Below are 18895 nucleotides of genomic sequence, written 5' to 3'. Positions count from 1 at the left end.
TTAACGAGCTTTGTATGGAGCCAAAAAGGACTACGATATAATACAATATGTGTATTTTTTATTATCTTTGTTTTTAAGAACGTGTGAATAGCTTGTTTTTCGTGGTAAGGTTTTTAAGATTAATCTTTAAAAAGCCTTTCGAAGTATAAACAGCTATGTGAGATCGCTATTCTCCCTTTTGCGTTTGTGGGAGCAGATAGCCTGAGGCAAATGAGACAAATTGGGAATGCATAAAAGCTTCAAATAGACTATAAATAAGCCATAAATGTAGAGCGGCGGTTTAGCTTGATGTACATAGGTGCTTACATACGGCTCAATTATTTTTGTACTACTTATTTTTAAAGATTATAGTTACATTCAATTAAAAAGCTTGTATATTTAATTTATGATTGAATGATTTTTTTGTCACGTTAACTCTTCAATATAACTCCTTAGTTATATTCTACAATTTCATAATACACGATCCAAACAAGGGTCATGATACTTCTGTTTTTTGTCCCATTAAAAATAAAGGTACTCAAATGTGGTATCATTAATACTATCTCTATGTGATGTGGATTAATTAGTTTTAACTTATTATACCGTCCCGTGAGCTTATGGAATTTTAATTGCATCACTACTGTATAAAAAGGTTTTATGGTTAAAGGATGAAAATATTTTTTTTATGTCACACAAATTCCTTAAGTATAAAATGTAAAAATAAAGAGCTTTTTAATATTACTTAACTAAACCAAAATTGTTCTAATATTATACGATAGAATAGTTTAAAGATATATGTTTGTCTAATTTTAGGGTAGAGTATTTGTTTAGCCCGCATCTTTTCCAAATAAATAGTAGTTTTTTCAACGGTACTTATAGGTGATTAACGTCACGGGAGGAATGTGCTATTAGACAGTCTCGAGATCACTTTTCCATTGTTTGGCCTTACTTTTGAGACGTGTTAGTTTGTCTTTTCGTTTGTTCGAACTGACCACTAAATTGTGCAGATGGTTAAAACCCTTGGGGAGTTATTTATCGATCGTTTTATAAACCAGGGAAGAATATTGCAACGGAATCATAATGTAGGGAGATTGAAGCAATGTATAGAAAACGAACCTAAACAGACTAGGAGTAATATTGCTATATAATATTATATAAAAGAAAACAAAAAGTTAAAATAAATAATGTATATTATGAAGAGAAATTAGTGTCTTATGGAGTATTTGTTTTGTATATTAATGATATAGTTAATAACGTGAAAAAATGTAAAGTTCATCTATAGCGGATGACACATTAATGTATTGCATAGGTGATAACATTAAAGAAATTGTAAATAATTTAAATAATAAATTAAGTATATTAGAAATATGGTTAAAGAATAATGTACTTAAATTAAATGAGAATAAAACTAAATGTATGTTTATTAATTATAAAACTGTGTTAGATAATAGTAGCAAAATAGTAATAAATAACTCTAGTATAGAAATAGTGGATAATATAAAATATTTAGGAGTAATTGTTGATACAAAATTAAATTTTAAAGAACATTGTAATTACATATTAAAAAAAATTAGTAGAAAAATAGGTTTATTATCTAGATTAAGAAATATATTAAGTATAAATACAAAAAAAATAATTTACAATAGTATAATATTGCCCCATTTTAATTATTGTGCAACACTATTAAATATGTTAAATAAATTAGACAAACAAATGTTGCAAAAATTACAAAATAGGGCAATGAGAGTAATCTTAAATAAAAATAGATTAACTAACTGTAAAAGTATGATTGATAGATTAGAATGGTTGAATGTTCAAGAAATATTGAGTATGAATGTTTTAGTATTTATATATAAGTTAGAAAATAATATGTTACCAGAATATTTTAATAAGTATTTAATAAGAAATAAAGATGTACATAAATATAATACTAGAAATAGAGAAAATTTAAAGATAATTAAGTATAAGAAAACGAGTACGGCTAGGGGAGTTATGTACGGAGGTTTTGATTTATAGAATAGTCTTCCAAGAGAAATCCGAAACAGCAAAAATATAACGGGTTTCATAAATGGAATAAAAAAACACCTTCGTACATATAGAAATAAATTATAATATTAAGTCTTTATTATTGTATATTTTTATTTTTTCTTTCTGTTATGTATTTTTTATATATTTTTTATATATGTTTACTAAATTTGTTAGATGTAAAGATTAGCTATTAAGCTAAATATATTAATAAAATAATAAAAATAATAATAATAATGCGAAAACTCATACTTTGACTCTTCCCTTACAATTTTTTGCCTATTAAAACATTTACTCTTATCTCTTTAAAATACGAAATTAAATAATCAGAGTAATAATATAAAAACATCTAACGATTTCACAACCTTTAAAAATTAAGATTTTTTAAATCAATGGAGTCATTTATTGTTAAATCGTTAGCAAAATACTATTTATGTAAATGAAGCATATTTTGTTTATTAATATATATATATTTGTAAAGCCATTTATTTCCTTAGGTTTCCGGGAGTTAACCCCTTAATTAACTCAAAACTCTGATTTCATCGATAGCATTATATCTCCCCGAACCTTTGCAGATGACACATGTCTTCCTACAGTCGATAGTTGTGAAACATTTCCCCCGAAAGGGCAAAGGGGTTTCGGGTGATAAATAAACTGCCAAAGTTGCCCATCGTGGTTTCACGCCGAACGCTCCTTATAATAGACGTTCTGACATATCGATCCCTAAATAAACACCCTAAAACGTTTTGTCTCTACGCGGGATAAACGAACCGAGCGCTACGTATTAAAACAGGAGTATACAGTATACACACGTCTGTGCTTAGAGTAAATATTTAGCCGAGAAACAAAGCCCGCGTTTGGTAAATAGCATACGTAGACAAGTTTCTCTCTCTTCGGTCTTAAACTCTGATTTATTACACGTGTAGATCTCAATTGTGTATACCATATAATATGTTTACGAATAAATAAACCATGGTATTTTTGACTCTCTTGTGAGTCTTTTAAAATCGTGACTTGGGAAGTTCGACTCGAAAAGTTGTATTTTGGGAGTTCAGGTTGTACGGAATAACGGTCGCATAGGGACAAGTTCGTTACTCGGAGAGATTTATTGTGTGTGTATAATGAAACTTTGTTCATTTAGGTGGATTATGGAGTTTATTTAGGAACTTAAAAACTTGTTTTTTAGTCACGATATTTGTATAGCAAATACTATTAACGGAAAGACGATCAAATACCCAACTTTTTTACTTTGGGTCCACACCTACTTACTACCAAATCAAATTCCGATTGATGAATTGAAATATAGCTGCTGTGAATTCACAACCAAATAACAAAATTCTATAAAATTGATGTATCCAATATGAATTATTTATACGCAGAAATCGAGGATTAAAATCTTTGGCGGGCCGGAACCGGCCCGCGGGCCGTATGTTGGTGACTACTGTATACAGACAATCTAAATTTAAAGTCTGCAATAAATCGAATGCATGTTTTGATAAATCATCTGCATTCAAAAGAAGACTTGAATTTGTATTTGTCGTATTTATGTCATTAATAAATAAGGTGAAGAGCAAAAGACCCAGGCTGGACCATTTAAAGACCCTCGAAGGGGTGAACTTGTTTACGATTTTATTTATACTATTGTTTTGCGACTCGTTCACAGTCATATGTACTTATATAAAGTGCGAAACGACAATGATGTTAAGCAATCAGACATTCTAATGAGGATGATTTCAAGTACCCATTATATTCTCAAGACGTTTACTTCTTTGGGCCAGTTCAAAATTTACTGATTATAAAATATTAATCAGAATAAATCCGCTTGTAGAAAAGTATGAGTTTCATGATTACTGATTTAAAATATATAATTGCTTAATTATGTAATTAAATATATTTTTATCGATTAGCAAAAAATAAAGATACCAAAAATGTGTGCGACGCGTAGCATAGGAGAGAGGCTGCGCTTTCAATATATCAAATATAATATTCATGACACATCAGATTTCGCGTTGTAAACGTTTCAATCTATTTTCCCCGGCGCTGTTATTATTTTTTTCACCGCTGGCAGCACTGATAAGTCACCGTGATATGAGCGTTTCCGGCTCGCGCCATCGTGATTTATGATAAAAATCTAGGTATGTGCATAAATAGACGTTCAATCTTTCGCTGTTTGGAAGGGGATAGAGAACGTCGTAAATCTGATGCTTTGTGTACGTATTGTATGATTAAATGCTTTCGGATTTTGTTATACCGCTAGTGGATGTATGTGGCTATATGTAAACATATAGATTATAGATATGCGGGAAAATCCATTATTGTGTGTTTTTTCAAGATGGGAAAATATCGTATATATTCAAGGAAATTGAAAAACATATTTTACCAAAAGCATATATAAGTGTACATATATAAACATTCTTTGCAATTCCAATACCCATAGCCTCGAATGGTTAACCCTGTATAATTTCATAAAAGAAACAATTTGATAAAGTTAATTAAATCATACCAAATAAAGCATTTCGTTAGTCAATTGATGCAAATATTAAATTAACTTGTATGTCAATTGTGACTTTGTATTTTGATTTTTATTTTACTAGGATTGAGATATAATACCAATAAACAAATAATTAGTAGTGCTTCATGGCCTATGTGTCAGGGTGTATTTTTTACATATAGTAAATGTTATTTTTTATCTGTCGATGGTCTGCGTGGCTCCACTTCAGTGAGACTTCGGATGAAATCATTTTTATCTCAAGTCAGGGATATCATGAGGAAGTTCTTATGGAAGTTCTGACAAAAGCGAATTCCGAATTTAATGTAAAATATATGCGCTTTGACTAAGGGAGGTTTGATCACCCACCCAATCCCGACTTGACGCCCAATTACAAATATTGGTATGTCTAATTATATTTTTATATGTTTATATTTCCATTTTCTTTTTTATTTGTATATCTACGTAACTGTCAGAGTTTCAACATATTGGGATTTGTCAACCTCGCACTTGTCATTTCGCATTCTGTTTATCAATACAATTAAATATCATTTGTATTTTTAAAGGCCATGAACGACCGTTTTGGTGCATTTAGAGGTGCTAATTCTTCGGAATCAATTATCGTAAGGAACGAATGAGCTTGTCAGCCAATAAAATATAATAATGGAATTTTATTTATTGCGCTTTTAACACGAAAAACGAATTTTTTTCATGATCAATGCGTCAACTTGAATCATGAATACAATTAAATAGTTATTTTTTACAAAATACTTTTTGATCAAAATATGTAATACACCAGTGGTAAATTTGGCGATAAATATCGTGATGATTAAATTAAATTAAATTATTTCGTATATATCATATTAGGTCCAAAAATTCACAAATAAAGAGCTACTTTAACAGATTTGGATACTTTAACACCATATATGTAAAAAAAATCGAGTTGTATGAAAATCTTTCATAAATTATCAAAATCATCTATAACATTTTCTTTAAAATTTAACTTGTGGTTTATTTATTATTTCCATTTTTAACTACATTTTACTAAGAAAAAAATTTATATTAAATTATTGCATTGGTAAATTTACTTAATTTATATAAAATACTAATACTTTTATAAGTAAATTATTCCAAAAAAATAAAAAAACTATTAATAAACATAGCGCTCTTTGAACCGTTCATGAAAAAATTGTTGTTCAATACGAATAATAGGTTTTGATTAAAAATATATTATTTTTTACAATAATTTATAAATATTTAATTCGTATAACTCAATAGTTTAATAATATACACTCATCCCTTAATTTACGCGGTAGATACGTTCTAGAAAATATCGCGTAAATCAAGCAATAGAATAAAATTTGTTATAAAACGATCAAATAGTTTACATCTGGAACCACTCACACTACCCATGCATTTGGTCTTGAGTTGCTTTTTGGAGTGCACACTTGTGGCTGAAAATGTTATTCATTTACTTTATAATTTAAAGAAATGTTAAAAAGTAAGCGTGCAAACTATTTTATTGTTTTATTACAAATTTTATTCTATGCCACGATTTACGCAATGTTTCCTAGAAAATATCTAAGGATTTCTTTTCAGAAATAAATTAGAAAAAAAACCTTCATCTAATCTAATCTTGAATACAGAAAACGGACACCTTTATATCCTCATCATTACCCTGGTGCTAGGTATTGAATCTATTGATCATTACGTACTTATCCATATTCCCAAACGTCACGTCGCGCGTTTGCAAAGCTCCCGAAGGAGCAGTACCGAAAAACAAAAGGAAAGTTTTCTGAGGAGTTAGCACTCACTCACCTGAGGGGCGATTCAATGTGCACATGGTGGGAGGAGCAAGAGGGCGCGGGCCCCAGGGCTTCGCTGCCCTCGATCGGGCTGCTCCGGCGGCTGAGGGTCTCCGGGGAGACGAGCGTGGGGTTTTGAGAAGCTGGACTCGGAAGTGGAGCCTCCGCCCCCGGCGTGACGCATTCGGCACCGTCGCGCAGGGAGGCCCTGGAGCTCGATCCGCCGCTCAAGTTATTACTCGGGATCGAAAAGCAGCTGCAAGCACAAAACAAAAAGGATGAATGAAGATTGATCTAATGCTATTCGGAATATGCGCGGGGCGGTTCCGCGTCATAATGAATATGGAATTAAAAAGTGCTTGATATCGATCAATGAATGACTATGAGACCACGAAGATGTTATAAAGCCATAGAAGCTTATGAAAGAACAACTATTTCAGATAATATTTAGTGATCAATGTTCTAAAACGATAATTATAAGTTAAATCAATTTTCTCTAGAAGAATCGATGTTTTAATTGAATTACAATTATAAAAACAGATTTTCAGCTATACTTATTATAAATAAAAATCTGAAAATAAAAAGATTTTTTTTTAAATAATATGGTATTTTACTACCAAAAAGGCTAAAACTTATTTGTGCTCTACCCGATGCTGTATATAGAGATGAAAAGTTCTGCTTAACGCAATAAAACGAGTTTTTATTAGACGATGGCGATGGCGATTTGGCGATGAAAGTTGGATTCAGTTCAACGTTGGTCGAAAACAATTACTCTGAAACCCAAAGAAAGTCATGTTGTGTATCTGGTGGGATTGGAAGTAGTATTTAGTGGAATCAAACTATTGATTCCACTGAGTATTGCTTATAATTGACAAAAATGAAAAAAATAATCGATAAGAAGAGGTAAAACATAATAAATGGAACTGTGCTTCAAATATGAAATTGCCAAAATACACATTTGTAAAAAGACTTTTATCCTTCATAATTTAAAATTAATATTAAATCTATAAGTTAATTTATATATAAAATAGAAGTATTTTTTAAGAAAAGATTTTTTTTCATACAAACTTTATTAACCTTCATCCGTCCCTCGGGTCTTTTTCGACCCGAAGCGATTTTGTTTTGCAAATATATCTTAAAATATTAATACTACATATCTGTAATTTCGTGACTTTGATTTTGTTGAGATAATAAACTAATTTTTGAAAAGAAAAAATAAATATGTTACCTGGATTATCTCTTGTAAAAAAAGTAACACTCAAGTCCCTCGGGTCGAAAATGACCCAAGTCTATTTTAGGTCAAATTATTGGAATTCCCGGCGCAAACAGATGTTTATTGTTTATCACCTTCTAAGAAATACTCTTTTGAAGTGATTATAATAGAAGATAATTTACTTGAATTTTCATCGGGAAATGATACCTGCTCAGAGACGTCAGATCATATTGAAGAATTGACTGAAACTTCTGATAGTGACATAGATGATGTACCTCCTGGATCTAAATCATATCTTTCTAAAGATAAAGGTATTAAATGGCGATCAAAGCCTTCAACATAGTCGTCAATCATCATCAAACATGATTAGAACTACCCCTGGAATCACAAGGTATGCTGTTTCTCGCATATCAACAGAACTCTGCATTTCAATTATTGTTTACAAATTCTATAAAAACTATTATTATTCAAAATACCATTTTGGAAGGAAATCGTGTATAAATAGGATTGCAAAATATTGATATTATCAAATTGGATGCATATATTGGACTTTTGTTGTTAGCTGGTATATATAAATTGAATAATGAGGATTTGGAAAATTTATGGCACGAAATAAAGGGTCGACATATATTCAGGGCTACTATGTAACTAAAACGATTCAAAATTATATCGAGTCATTCGATTTGATGATCGTAGTACACGAGCTGCTAGAAGAAATACTGACAAATTAGCCCCAATTCGAGAACTTTAGAATAAATGGGTTGAAATACTACCATACCTTTATAATCTGGGCGAAAATGTAATAATCGATGAGCAATTGATTTCATACAATTCCGTTTCGACAATACATGCCAAAAAAGCCGGCTAAATATGGGATTACATTTTGGGTGCTAGCAAAAATAGTTATGTTTGGAATATAGATATATACACTGGAAAAGTAGCTGGTTAAGCACCTGAAAGGAATCAAGGAAGGCGAGCGGTTTTAGGTTTGTGTCAACAACTTGATGGGAGAAATGTAACAGTTGACAACTTTTTCACTTCTTATGAACAAGGTCAAATGTTACTTATAAAAAAAAATACTATGATTGGCACTATTCAAAAAAATAAAACGTCAATTCCACCCGTATTGCTCGAAGTAAAAGGCAAAGCAACTTTTACTTCAAAATTTGCATTTACAAAGAATACATCTTTAGTGTCATACATTCCTAAAAAAAAGAAATGTGTTGTTCTTCAGAGCACTCTTCATATAACGAAGAAATTGTCAGGTGGTTCTGAAAATAAACCAAACATTATATTAGATTATAATGCAACGAAAGGAGGAGTTGATACCTTAGACAAAAATAGCCAATTACAGTACTCGAAGAAAAACAAATAGATGACCAATTACTTTTTTTGCCAATATATTAGATATATCTATATCAAATGCATTTATTATATTTACATGAATTTATCCAGATTGGAATATAAAAAAAAATTATCAAAGGAGAATTTTCATTGAAACCGTGGGCAAATTATTGATAAAAGACAACAATTTATATTAGAACAAAAATGCACAACTACATCTCCTTTAGAAGTACCAACAGCAAGGATACGTGTTCAAAAAAAAAGGTAGATGTCACATTTGCCCAAAATCGGACAATAAACATGCATTAGAATGTAAATATTGTAAAAGATTTATTTGTAAGGCACTTTCCTATAATGTATGTAATAAATGTAATAAATAAATAAGTAACCCATAAATCGCTCTTTATTATTCGTAAACAGTCAACATTACCGTTACTAATAAAATTAATTTAATTAATTTGCATTTTGTTTCTTTTAAGTCAAAAATTTCTACCTGGGTCGAAAAAGACCCGAGGGACTTTAGTGTACAGTCGATTTGAGGGACGGATGAAGGTTAAATCAATTGATTATCAAGGTAAAAATAATTTCACAAGGGTTTAGCCCAACCGCCAGTTATAAACTGAAGAGTGTATTAAAAGAAACCTTTTAAATAATACAATGCCAAAATTTTGCACAAATAGTAAAATTTAGTTTAAAGAAAATGAAATCATAATCTATGTAAAAATACGACATTATTTATGCATCAACTTATAAATAACGTAACTTTAATTAGAAAGTCTTTGGTTATTTATGACAGTTTAGGAAGATAACTGCCGAAGTTTTATTGACATATTCGTGAAACTTATTTTCTCTAACAAGATCTTTAAATAGATGTTGATAAAATAAATATCTCGGCTAAGTTTGTTAGCCAGTCTAACACAATATATTTTTTTAAATGGCGGTTTTTCAAATCATTGAAAAAATAAAAAAGTGAAGAGATAAAAAACTTTTAAGAATATAAATTTATTAAAAATTAAAGTATGTTTCTTTACTATTTTTTGTCAATTATATGGAAGGAGAATTTAAATGAGCACTATATAAAATAATTGTTCAATAAAACGAATTGTTTGTGAATTACCGTTGGATATATTAATAAGGCAGCGAGCGAGCATTAGAGCCAGTGGCGTAGCTATGGTGGGGTGAGGGGGACGGGCCGCCCCGGGCGGCACTTGCTTGGGGGCGTCATATTTGCGATGGGATCGTCTACTGTGGTACTTAACCCTAAATGCACTAATATATATCCACAAATAACAAAAGCTTATTAATAACCAATTAATTATTTTAATAAATACTGATTTTATGACCATGTATAAAATGTATAGGGGGGACGGCAATTTTAAGGATCGCCCCGGGCACCACATATCCTAGCTACGCCACATATTAGAGCGAAGAAAAAATCCAAAGATATACCTTCCATAAATGCACAAAGAATTCGTTTTATGAAACAAAGTATTTGTTTAAATGCACATACATCTCTTAAAATAATTCCCTAGTAAATCGCACCTTTTATGTGGAATATAACGAAATTTGAGGATACGACAAGAACTGTCATTGTTTTCATATTGATATAAAGCTTGTTCTAAAAATATCTCGGTTAAGTTAGTTTATCAAATTTTATTTTAAAATGGCGGCTATGCAAAAAATCGCAGCTTCTGCAAAAAAATATTAGAGAAAAAAGTAAAGAGCTTGTAAAAATAGAAATTAAAAATTTAAAGCAATTAAGAAAGAAAAGATCATATTAAATTAAAAAAATTGTATTCGTTTAAAAAAATCAGAGAGAAAATAGCGAAATTTGAGAACACGATAACTGTCGTAGTTTTAGTCATATTGACATGAAAATTATTTTAAAAATAGCTCTAATGAATATATAGAATAAGTTCGTTAATTAACCTATTCCGCAATCTTATTTAAAATTTTCGACTATTTAAAAAATAAAAAAAATCATAACTTAAAAGAGGAAAGAAATAAAAAACGTTTATTAATAAAAACTGAAATAAAATTAAATCGATTTTTTTTAAATTGCCGTACTAATAATTTAAAAATCGTAACACCGCTTAAGAACATCGTAAAGTAAAAAATGGTTCACAATAAAATATAATATAATACAAAAAAACAATTTTGTAAAAAACTCCACCTCTATATAAATATAACCACATTATTTCACTCGAGTCATAAATTTAAATTTTTAATTAAACATTTGTAAATATACTATCGTGGCTCGTATCGACATTGAATAGGTTTTCGACACTCTTGAATCCTATGACTGATTTAATGCCTAACAAATTCAACTCTGAGAAAGATAAGCACCGCAGGGCACCATTCTCAGGCCTTGTCTTTTTCTTTATACACTACAACATTAAATGCGGCTGCCGCGATATATGTGTTCATCCAGCAGGAAAGTAATTTATATAAGGCTGGAAAACGGTTTGCGACGACTGAACAATTTCTACTTCTTAAAAAAAATGAAATTAAACGATGCCAAGACAAAGACTATTATTTTCTTAAGATCAAAGACAGCGTTTTCCTCACATATTAAGATTAACGGTGTCAAGTCATTCACTGTGTAAGTTCGATAAAATACCGTTGTTATTGAACTCCCATCTGAATTGAAAAAATCTCATAAATAAAAGCAAACTCTTATATAAATCCTTGAAACGACCTCGGTTGACGTATTGTCATGTTAAGAGTTAAAAAAATAAGGTTTTTGAAAAAATAAAAAAATGATTAACTTGGCAAATACAATTTGTATGACATATAGAAATGAAATAACCTACACCCAGGTGATTACTGCTGTGATATCTGTCAATAAATCTTTGGAGAAGATGAGAGGTGCGATAAGTACGCAACGCATTCGATTTAATTAACAAAATTGTAAAGTGTTGTTAATTAGTTATAAATTGTTTCGATTAAATTAATATTAATTTTAATAATAAATAAAACAGATTTTACTATTTTTTTTGTCTATAGATAAAATTCATAAATATTCCAATTTATAAAATTTTATTTTTTTAAGCCATTCTGTATTTGGTTGATACCTACAACAAAATTAATGTCAGACACTCTGCACCAAATGGGGTTGATTAAACTAATCTGCTAGTGCTACCGATCGCATTATATTTAACGAACCGTGCGATATAAATGACTTATATTGATCGTATGCTAATGCCAAATAAATCCCCTAATGCCACTTTATATCTATATGTGCGCGTGGATATTGACGCTTCCATAAATTTCAATGGTGGTTATTAATCGATTTTAGCAAACCGCAAACTGCGTTACGTTTCTGTCTCCATAACCGTAAGTTTGCAGTAGTTAAACTACATATGATACATACATATGGAGATACACACGTGAAAGGGGAAATGCACGTTTTAATTAATGACTCGCAACATCCTTTAGTAATTTCAGGTGAAGTTTTGGAAATGGAAAGCCTTGCATCGTCTGATCTTATTAAGGTTCAGCTTTTCATGGATACGTATAAGTTACGCCAAGTTTCTAAAGGTACTTTTGTACAAGATACATAAATGTATACATGTATATGGACATGCTTTGCCCAAGAAATTGTAAGTTATTTTTATACTTTTTTTAAAGCGAAAATATGCTAATTTATAATCATATCTTTGGCGGACAAGTGGTGACGGATGGCAATTAGACACAAATTAGGCTGTTGCAGTAAAATTTGATTGAAGAATAGTTATATTAGTTCAAAGGTATTAAATCAGCGGTCGAGGCCCCGCCGGTCACCGTCTTTCGTCGTAGTTAAACAAAGAATAGTATTGCTCTCGCCGCCTAGCTTGTGGCCAAATAAATTAGCCTCCATATAGCTTTTGTATGGAACTCCATAAGATATTGGATGGTACATAATATAATAATTATGTGGCGTATGCGCTTTGATAGATGTGAAACTGGAAGCATATAGTACTTAAATAAAGTTATTATTAATACTAAAACTGTTTCAATAATAAGTAAACATTGAAAAAAAAAAACACATCGGACGTTCACAACGAACGACAGAAAAAAATTACGGAATATTTTTTTTTAATGAGATAAATGTACAAGTGAGCTATAATATTTTTATCTTTAATCTGAAAACTGTATCATTACGACTTGAGGAAGTGATCAACATAGTCTTAAAAATCAATAGTGAACATAATGATCGACGATAAGCTGTATATTTTTTGCGATTTCTACAGAGAAAAACGCCTCCAAAGCGTACAAATAGATTTTTTCAGTCATTAGCAAACGTCCATAAAAAAATGTGTCATTATGTACCATATAATATTAAAAAAATATTACTATTTCTGCAGAATAGACACGTGTTGCGAATAGGTGTAGATGTTCACATCTGTCAAGGCAAAAAATTCAAGTGTCTGTTAATGAATCACTCGACGCTCCAAACGTAACAACCATTCAGGAAATTCCTTCACAAACATCCTGTACCTGTTAACGAATCTAATTTTAGAACAATTTTTTTTCTACAGTATACTAGCGAAACTCGTCTAATATTAATTTAAAATTCACGTGTGATCAGCCGAGGGGCGGATTGAATTGGCTTGGGGGTGAATTTAGTATTTTTTATATCCATTCGAAAGCACAAACCCAACATGGGGTTCTAAAATTGGTTGGCCATTTTAACATTTGTCGTGATTAGCCTCTATATAAATATTTATTTAATTATATAACACTTCATTTAGCACATTAAATCAATTATGATGGAGTGAAGATAATTCGTCAGATTTTTAATGAAACTATTCAGAGCTTTAGTGTGAATTATTAAAGCGTTAAAATTTGTTCTCAGTGCGCAAGAAAAGTTTTTGATTTATGAGAAAGTACCATAAAGAATTTTCGTCCCGAGTGAACGCTGAAGATAAGAGTGGAATGAAATGAAATTTATTTCTCAAATTTATCATATCTCTCAAAAGTTTTATTATATTGTTGTTGATGTCGGTTTGATAAATTGTATCTATAATTTATTATAATAATAAGAAACCTTTTTCCTTTTAAAGAATTATCTTTAAAAAATCCAATTACAACGTAGCTTGTATTATACTTAAGACACCTGATACATTTACAATGAAATCTGATGTTATACAAAGTATGACAAATTAAGTGTCTCATTTATTAAAAATATTAAAAAAATATTATTTTTAATTACCAAATATAAGATATATAGCTATATATGTAGATTTATACGCTTATATAATTCGTATCGTAAGATTTTATCCACATCAAATTTAATCTATTATAGGTAATAGATTTTATCGAGAGATTGTTTTTTTATACATACATATATCATTGATTTTTGATTTATTGGTAATCAATACAATAATATTTTGATTGAATTTTAAAATTTGCATATAGCTTATGATAGATTGCGGTATAACAATATTTTAAAGTATTTTAAATCTAGTTTTTTAGTATATATAATTTTTAGTTGAAGTCGATAGTACAACATGTAAAATTATAGCTTTTAATAGCTGAGAATAAATTATATAATATGTGTTACAACAACTTGTTATAATTTATTCTTATTACTACAAATTTCGAATAAACGAAAACCAGAAATGACATACAGTATTTAACACAGCAAACAGTTTCGTTAAGTACTGCTGAAAAAACTAATATTTTTTTGGAAAAAAAGCGCGCTAGCTAAACAATACATTCTACCATGCGCATATTACTATTATTTTTCTACCCTTGGTTACCATCTGGACAATTTATATTTGAAGGCATGAACACATTTTGTGGTTGTGTCCAAGAAGCGATGCAATTGGTTTGCAAACATCCTTATCTGTGATTCGAAAGAACTGTCTTGAACCAGCATTATAAAAGATGTGGCACTTAGTCACTGAGAAGAGACGCAGAAGGACGACACATAGACGCCACGGAGTCACAGCAGCAAAATTGAACAAGAGGCTGAATACTTGTTGACAGAACGCGGCGACAAAGGAACGATGGCCAGTCGCAACGCTTCGGCGACCGGCCCCATTATCTCCCGTAGTATGCGATTCATCGCCAACCGACTACCACTTATTCGCCACACTCAATCAGGACAAACTAAAACGATCCATGAAGTGTTGTTGAAGCAAAACCATCGATAGCAATGTTTTAACCATATAAATAATTTATAATAATTAAAGTAGAATATCTTTAGATTAATAATAAACAACAACAATAACGTAAGATTCACATTTATTACTGTAGCTATATTTATGAATCATCCTACGCTGCTCGGTCATTAATAGCTTGTATTGCTCTCCTGATTTTTTTATTTTTATCTCATCTACGATCAGCAAAAATTTCACGACCATCAATCAATCACTTATCCCAGAATATATTAATAGACAACGTTTCACGTTAATTTTATGTTATTAGCCTCGGTGTTGTCACGGTGCCGAGCAGTAACCCGATTTTATGACAGCTTTGCAGCGCGTGGAATACCCTCTTGCTCGCTCTCAATTGTGTATAAGCACGGCTTATTCGGGCAAACTGTCCCACCGCCCACCCCCAATCCGCAAAAAGGGGTTCGTCGGCATCGGGTGGTGGGCGGAGGCTGAGGGTGTGCGACTGCGCCCCACATCACGATCTATACGCCAACGCTCCGGGGGAACAAGAATGCAACGCGAATATCTCGACGTAATTTTCGGATGCCCGTGCCACCTTTGGAAGCTTTGAGAACGTGTTAATTAAATAACGATAAGGGCGTGATATAATATTATGCTAAATATTAGGAAAATCACAGTAACATAAGTATTTCTATTTGTTTTGACTTAACCTAACCAAAAATCTAATTAAATAACATATCTAAAATTAAATTGAATCTAAATATAATTCATATGCAGAGTGACTTTTATTTTTTGTATAGTATGTGAGAGATAAGCTATAAGTAATATATTATAAGTATGTTGGTGGGTCTGTCACTGTCATACATAAATCATTAGGCCAACAATTAACAAATTATCACTAACCAAATTTAATGGTTAGCTTCTACGTGACCACCACCAATACCTGTACAGTGCTAAATGCGATCATAAAAATGTGCTTTTATCTTGCAAATACTCCATAGTCACAGATATGATTCAGAAAGTAAATAAAATAAAGCAAACATACTGATAAAATGCATTAATTTATGCTATATAAAAGTAACAGGTAGTTTATAAATAATTTTATCACAGATACTATTGCAATACTGCGTAATTGTGTACACTCATCTCTCGATTTATGCGGTAGATACGTTCCAGGAAATATCGCGTAAATCGAATAGTAGTCACGTGTACTTTTTAACGTTTCTTTGAATTAAAAAGCAAACGAACAAAATCTTCAGTGGCACGCGTACACTCAGGACACACTGCATGAGCAGTGTGAGAGGTTTCAGATGTAGGTCAAGTGCAATAAGCGAAACTATAGTAAAAACTCGTTTTATAAATTTGTTATGGTTATATACAATAAAAATTTAATGCGTAAAAGCAATATACCTGGAAATTGACAGGAGCAGAGGGGGGGGGGGGTTAGTGGGTAAAAATCCCACACTACCGAAAGCAGAAAAATATGTTGGAGGTGCCTTTTGAAGGTTTCCCCCCTCCGGAAAAAAATTGTTATGGTTAGGTTTAGGTTTAAACAGCAAATTTACGTTTCGCAACTAGAATATTCAGTTTTATAGACATTGTAGAGCAGCATACAGTTGCATTATTTCTTCGCTAGTAAAAATACATATATCAGTGAAAATGTATTTGGATATGATTTCACTAAAACAGTGAAAATATAAGATACAATATGTGATTCTTTATGAGATAAATATCTCATAAACGGTATATCAAGCAATATTTTTTTTCGATAGTTTTTTGTATTACTTTGATATAAGTACTTTATAATTTATTTTATGTTTAAGTATTAAAAAGATTCTATAAATTCTCTGATCGCTAAATAATAAGTTTATTTTAAAACACGGTAATATTTGAGAAGCACTCGCATACGTTTAATGCAATAACAGCTTGATTTGTTTGATTATATGAAGGGAGTTGGACCTTGGTGGTGGAAATCTCAGCTAGCTTATTGGATAGGGATGGTAAATTGGTTTGCGAGCTGACCACGGACGCGTGACTTGATTGTTAAGACTGTTTTACATTCAAAACACGTGTATATGTGTGTATATATACATATATATCTACGCGCTCATAGACATCTATATTAAATATTATCATGGATTAGAATAGAGTGAAGCAAACCAGTTTATAAAATCAGCAAATATTCAATTACGATTAATGAAAAGCTCAATAGCTTTTCTTTCTATAATACATAATATATAAAAATGCATTTATTAAATGCATTTAAGCGTTAGTTTATCATAACGATAAATTAAAAATATATTTTAATTTTCCTAGATGCTTCTCGGAAAATTGCAAAGTAAAAAACAGCGTTGGATCGTTGGGTTCAGTGCGGCTATAAACCATAGGCCATAACCTCAAAATTGATTCTTACGATCAATGAGACACGAGTGGTCGTAATATTTAAATGTTGCCGATCCCTGGCGTAGTACGTCGTTTCCCTTTCGTCCGCGCTTTCGTTTTCACCGCTAGGTAAAAGTTTCACGGGACGAGCCATAATTGAATGCCTTATAAAATGTACGGCGGTTTATTTCTTTTTGCGTTTTTTTTTCTTTAAATTCTTTATTATATTCTCAAACTTGAGTTTGAAAGTTTAAAGGGCATTTTCAAATTCGGTATACTTTGGAAAAGTTTAGCCCTATGTAGGTATGGTCTTATAAAGCTGCCACTTTGGGTGTGAGTAATTCAAATATATATTTTGATCTAAAATATATAAATTTTGGTATCAGTTAATAAAAACCGCAACGAATCAGTAAGCGTACTAAGAAATCAATATTTTTTCGGTAAAATAAAATTATATATATAAACAAAAAAAGTCTGTTGTGAAAATGTGAAATATAAAACAAACGATGTGGTAAGATAAGTGGACTGAAATAAAAAATCTTCCTGTTGATTATTATAACTAAAATAGAACATGAATGAAAGTTCATTAAATGAAAGATTTAAAAAAAATAAAGGTTTGCCTCTTAAAGCAGTATTGTTAAAAGGTAATGCTCCGAACGAAAGCCTATTGAAAAGAACGAGGGTCATATGGTTATACAATTTTTACCGTCTAATGTTACATTATCAATGAAACGGCTTTATCGTGATGTTCATCCGAAAACTTTGCTGAGAAAGATAATGGCTCGATTTCTGGGGAAAAAAATGACATTGGATGCTATACGTATTGGACTATAAGAAACTGAGGTAGATACATCTGAAATATGCAGATTAATAAAATAATTAAAATGTTTATCGGGAAAACACAGAGAAGTGTTTTGATCGCGATTCAAATGATACTTTTCAATCATGACTCAAACATCTCAAAAGGAAGGGAATGATATATCGATATAATAGCTCTTATAAAATATAGGATATTCGAAAATTATCAAGAGAAAAATTATTAAAAAATGAAAAAAACGGTAATATGTATTGTAAATATATCATAGATATTTTAACCTTTTAAACTCTTAGTCGAGGTGAGTTCGACATATTTTTCAAGCGGTTTTTTAAATAATTTAGATATTTTTTATATCGGAAATATTAGGTAATGTTTTTAAAAAGGGACCAAAATGTAGCGTTCATATTAAGATTTTTATAAACAATGTGTAAACAATAATTGAGAATTGAATAAAGCATATCTAAACCAAATTTTGACAGTTTGGATTATCCGTGTTTTTTAGTTTGAGATGCTTTTCTTATAAGTATATGTTATATAATATAATTGTGCAGTTGCAATGTAAATTTTAAAAGTCTGTCTCCAGCATATCAGAAAATTTGCTATAATCATGGACCGTACTGAGAATTTTTTTAAATAGTTAATGTTGTCAAGAATATTTTGAAGAGTACATATATTTATAATAAAGATATTATTTACTCCTATAAATACTTTTAATCTTACATTAACGACAGTATTTAA

General features: G+C 30.7%; 1 protein-coding gene across 4 annotated transcripts in view; it reads right to left on the bottom strand.

Annotated features, from left to right (window-relative positions):
* The window catches only part of LOC148237880 (proton channel OtopLc-like), a 69176-nt gene that overhangs the window by 17600 nt on the left and 32681 nt on the right, over window positions 1–18895 (bottom strand). For 2 of the 4 annotated variants that reach the window (XM_088181190.1, XM_088181191.1), the window contains exon 2: window positions 6311–6553. The exons of the other annotated variants lie outside the window; for them this stretch is intronic. In XM_088181190.1, the coding sequence (XP_088037316.1) occupies window positions 6311–6553 (243 nt within the window). The remainder of the gene's footprint in view (window positions 1–6310; window positions 6554–18895) is intronic. 4 annotated transcript variants of the gene reach the window in all.

This window comes from Plectrocnemia conspersa, unplaced genomic scaffold (assembly GCF_051122295.1).
Source record: "Plectrocnemia conspersa isolate PC_06_02 unplaced genomic scaffold, ASM5112229v1 ptg000002l, whole genome shotgun sequence".
NCBI lineage: Eukaryota > Metazoa > Arthropoda > Insecta > Trichoptera > Polycentropodidae > Plectrocnemia > Plectrocnemia conspersa.
This window is presented reverse-complemented; position numbering and strand designations above follow the sequence as displayed.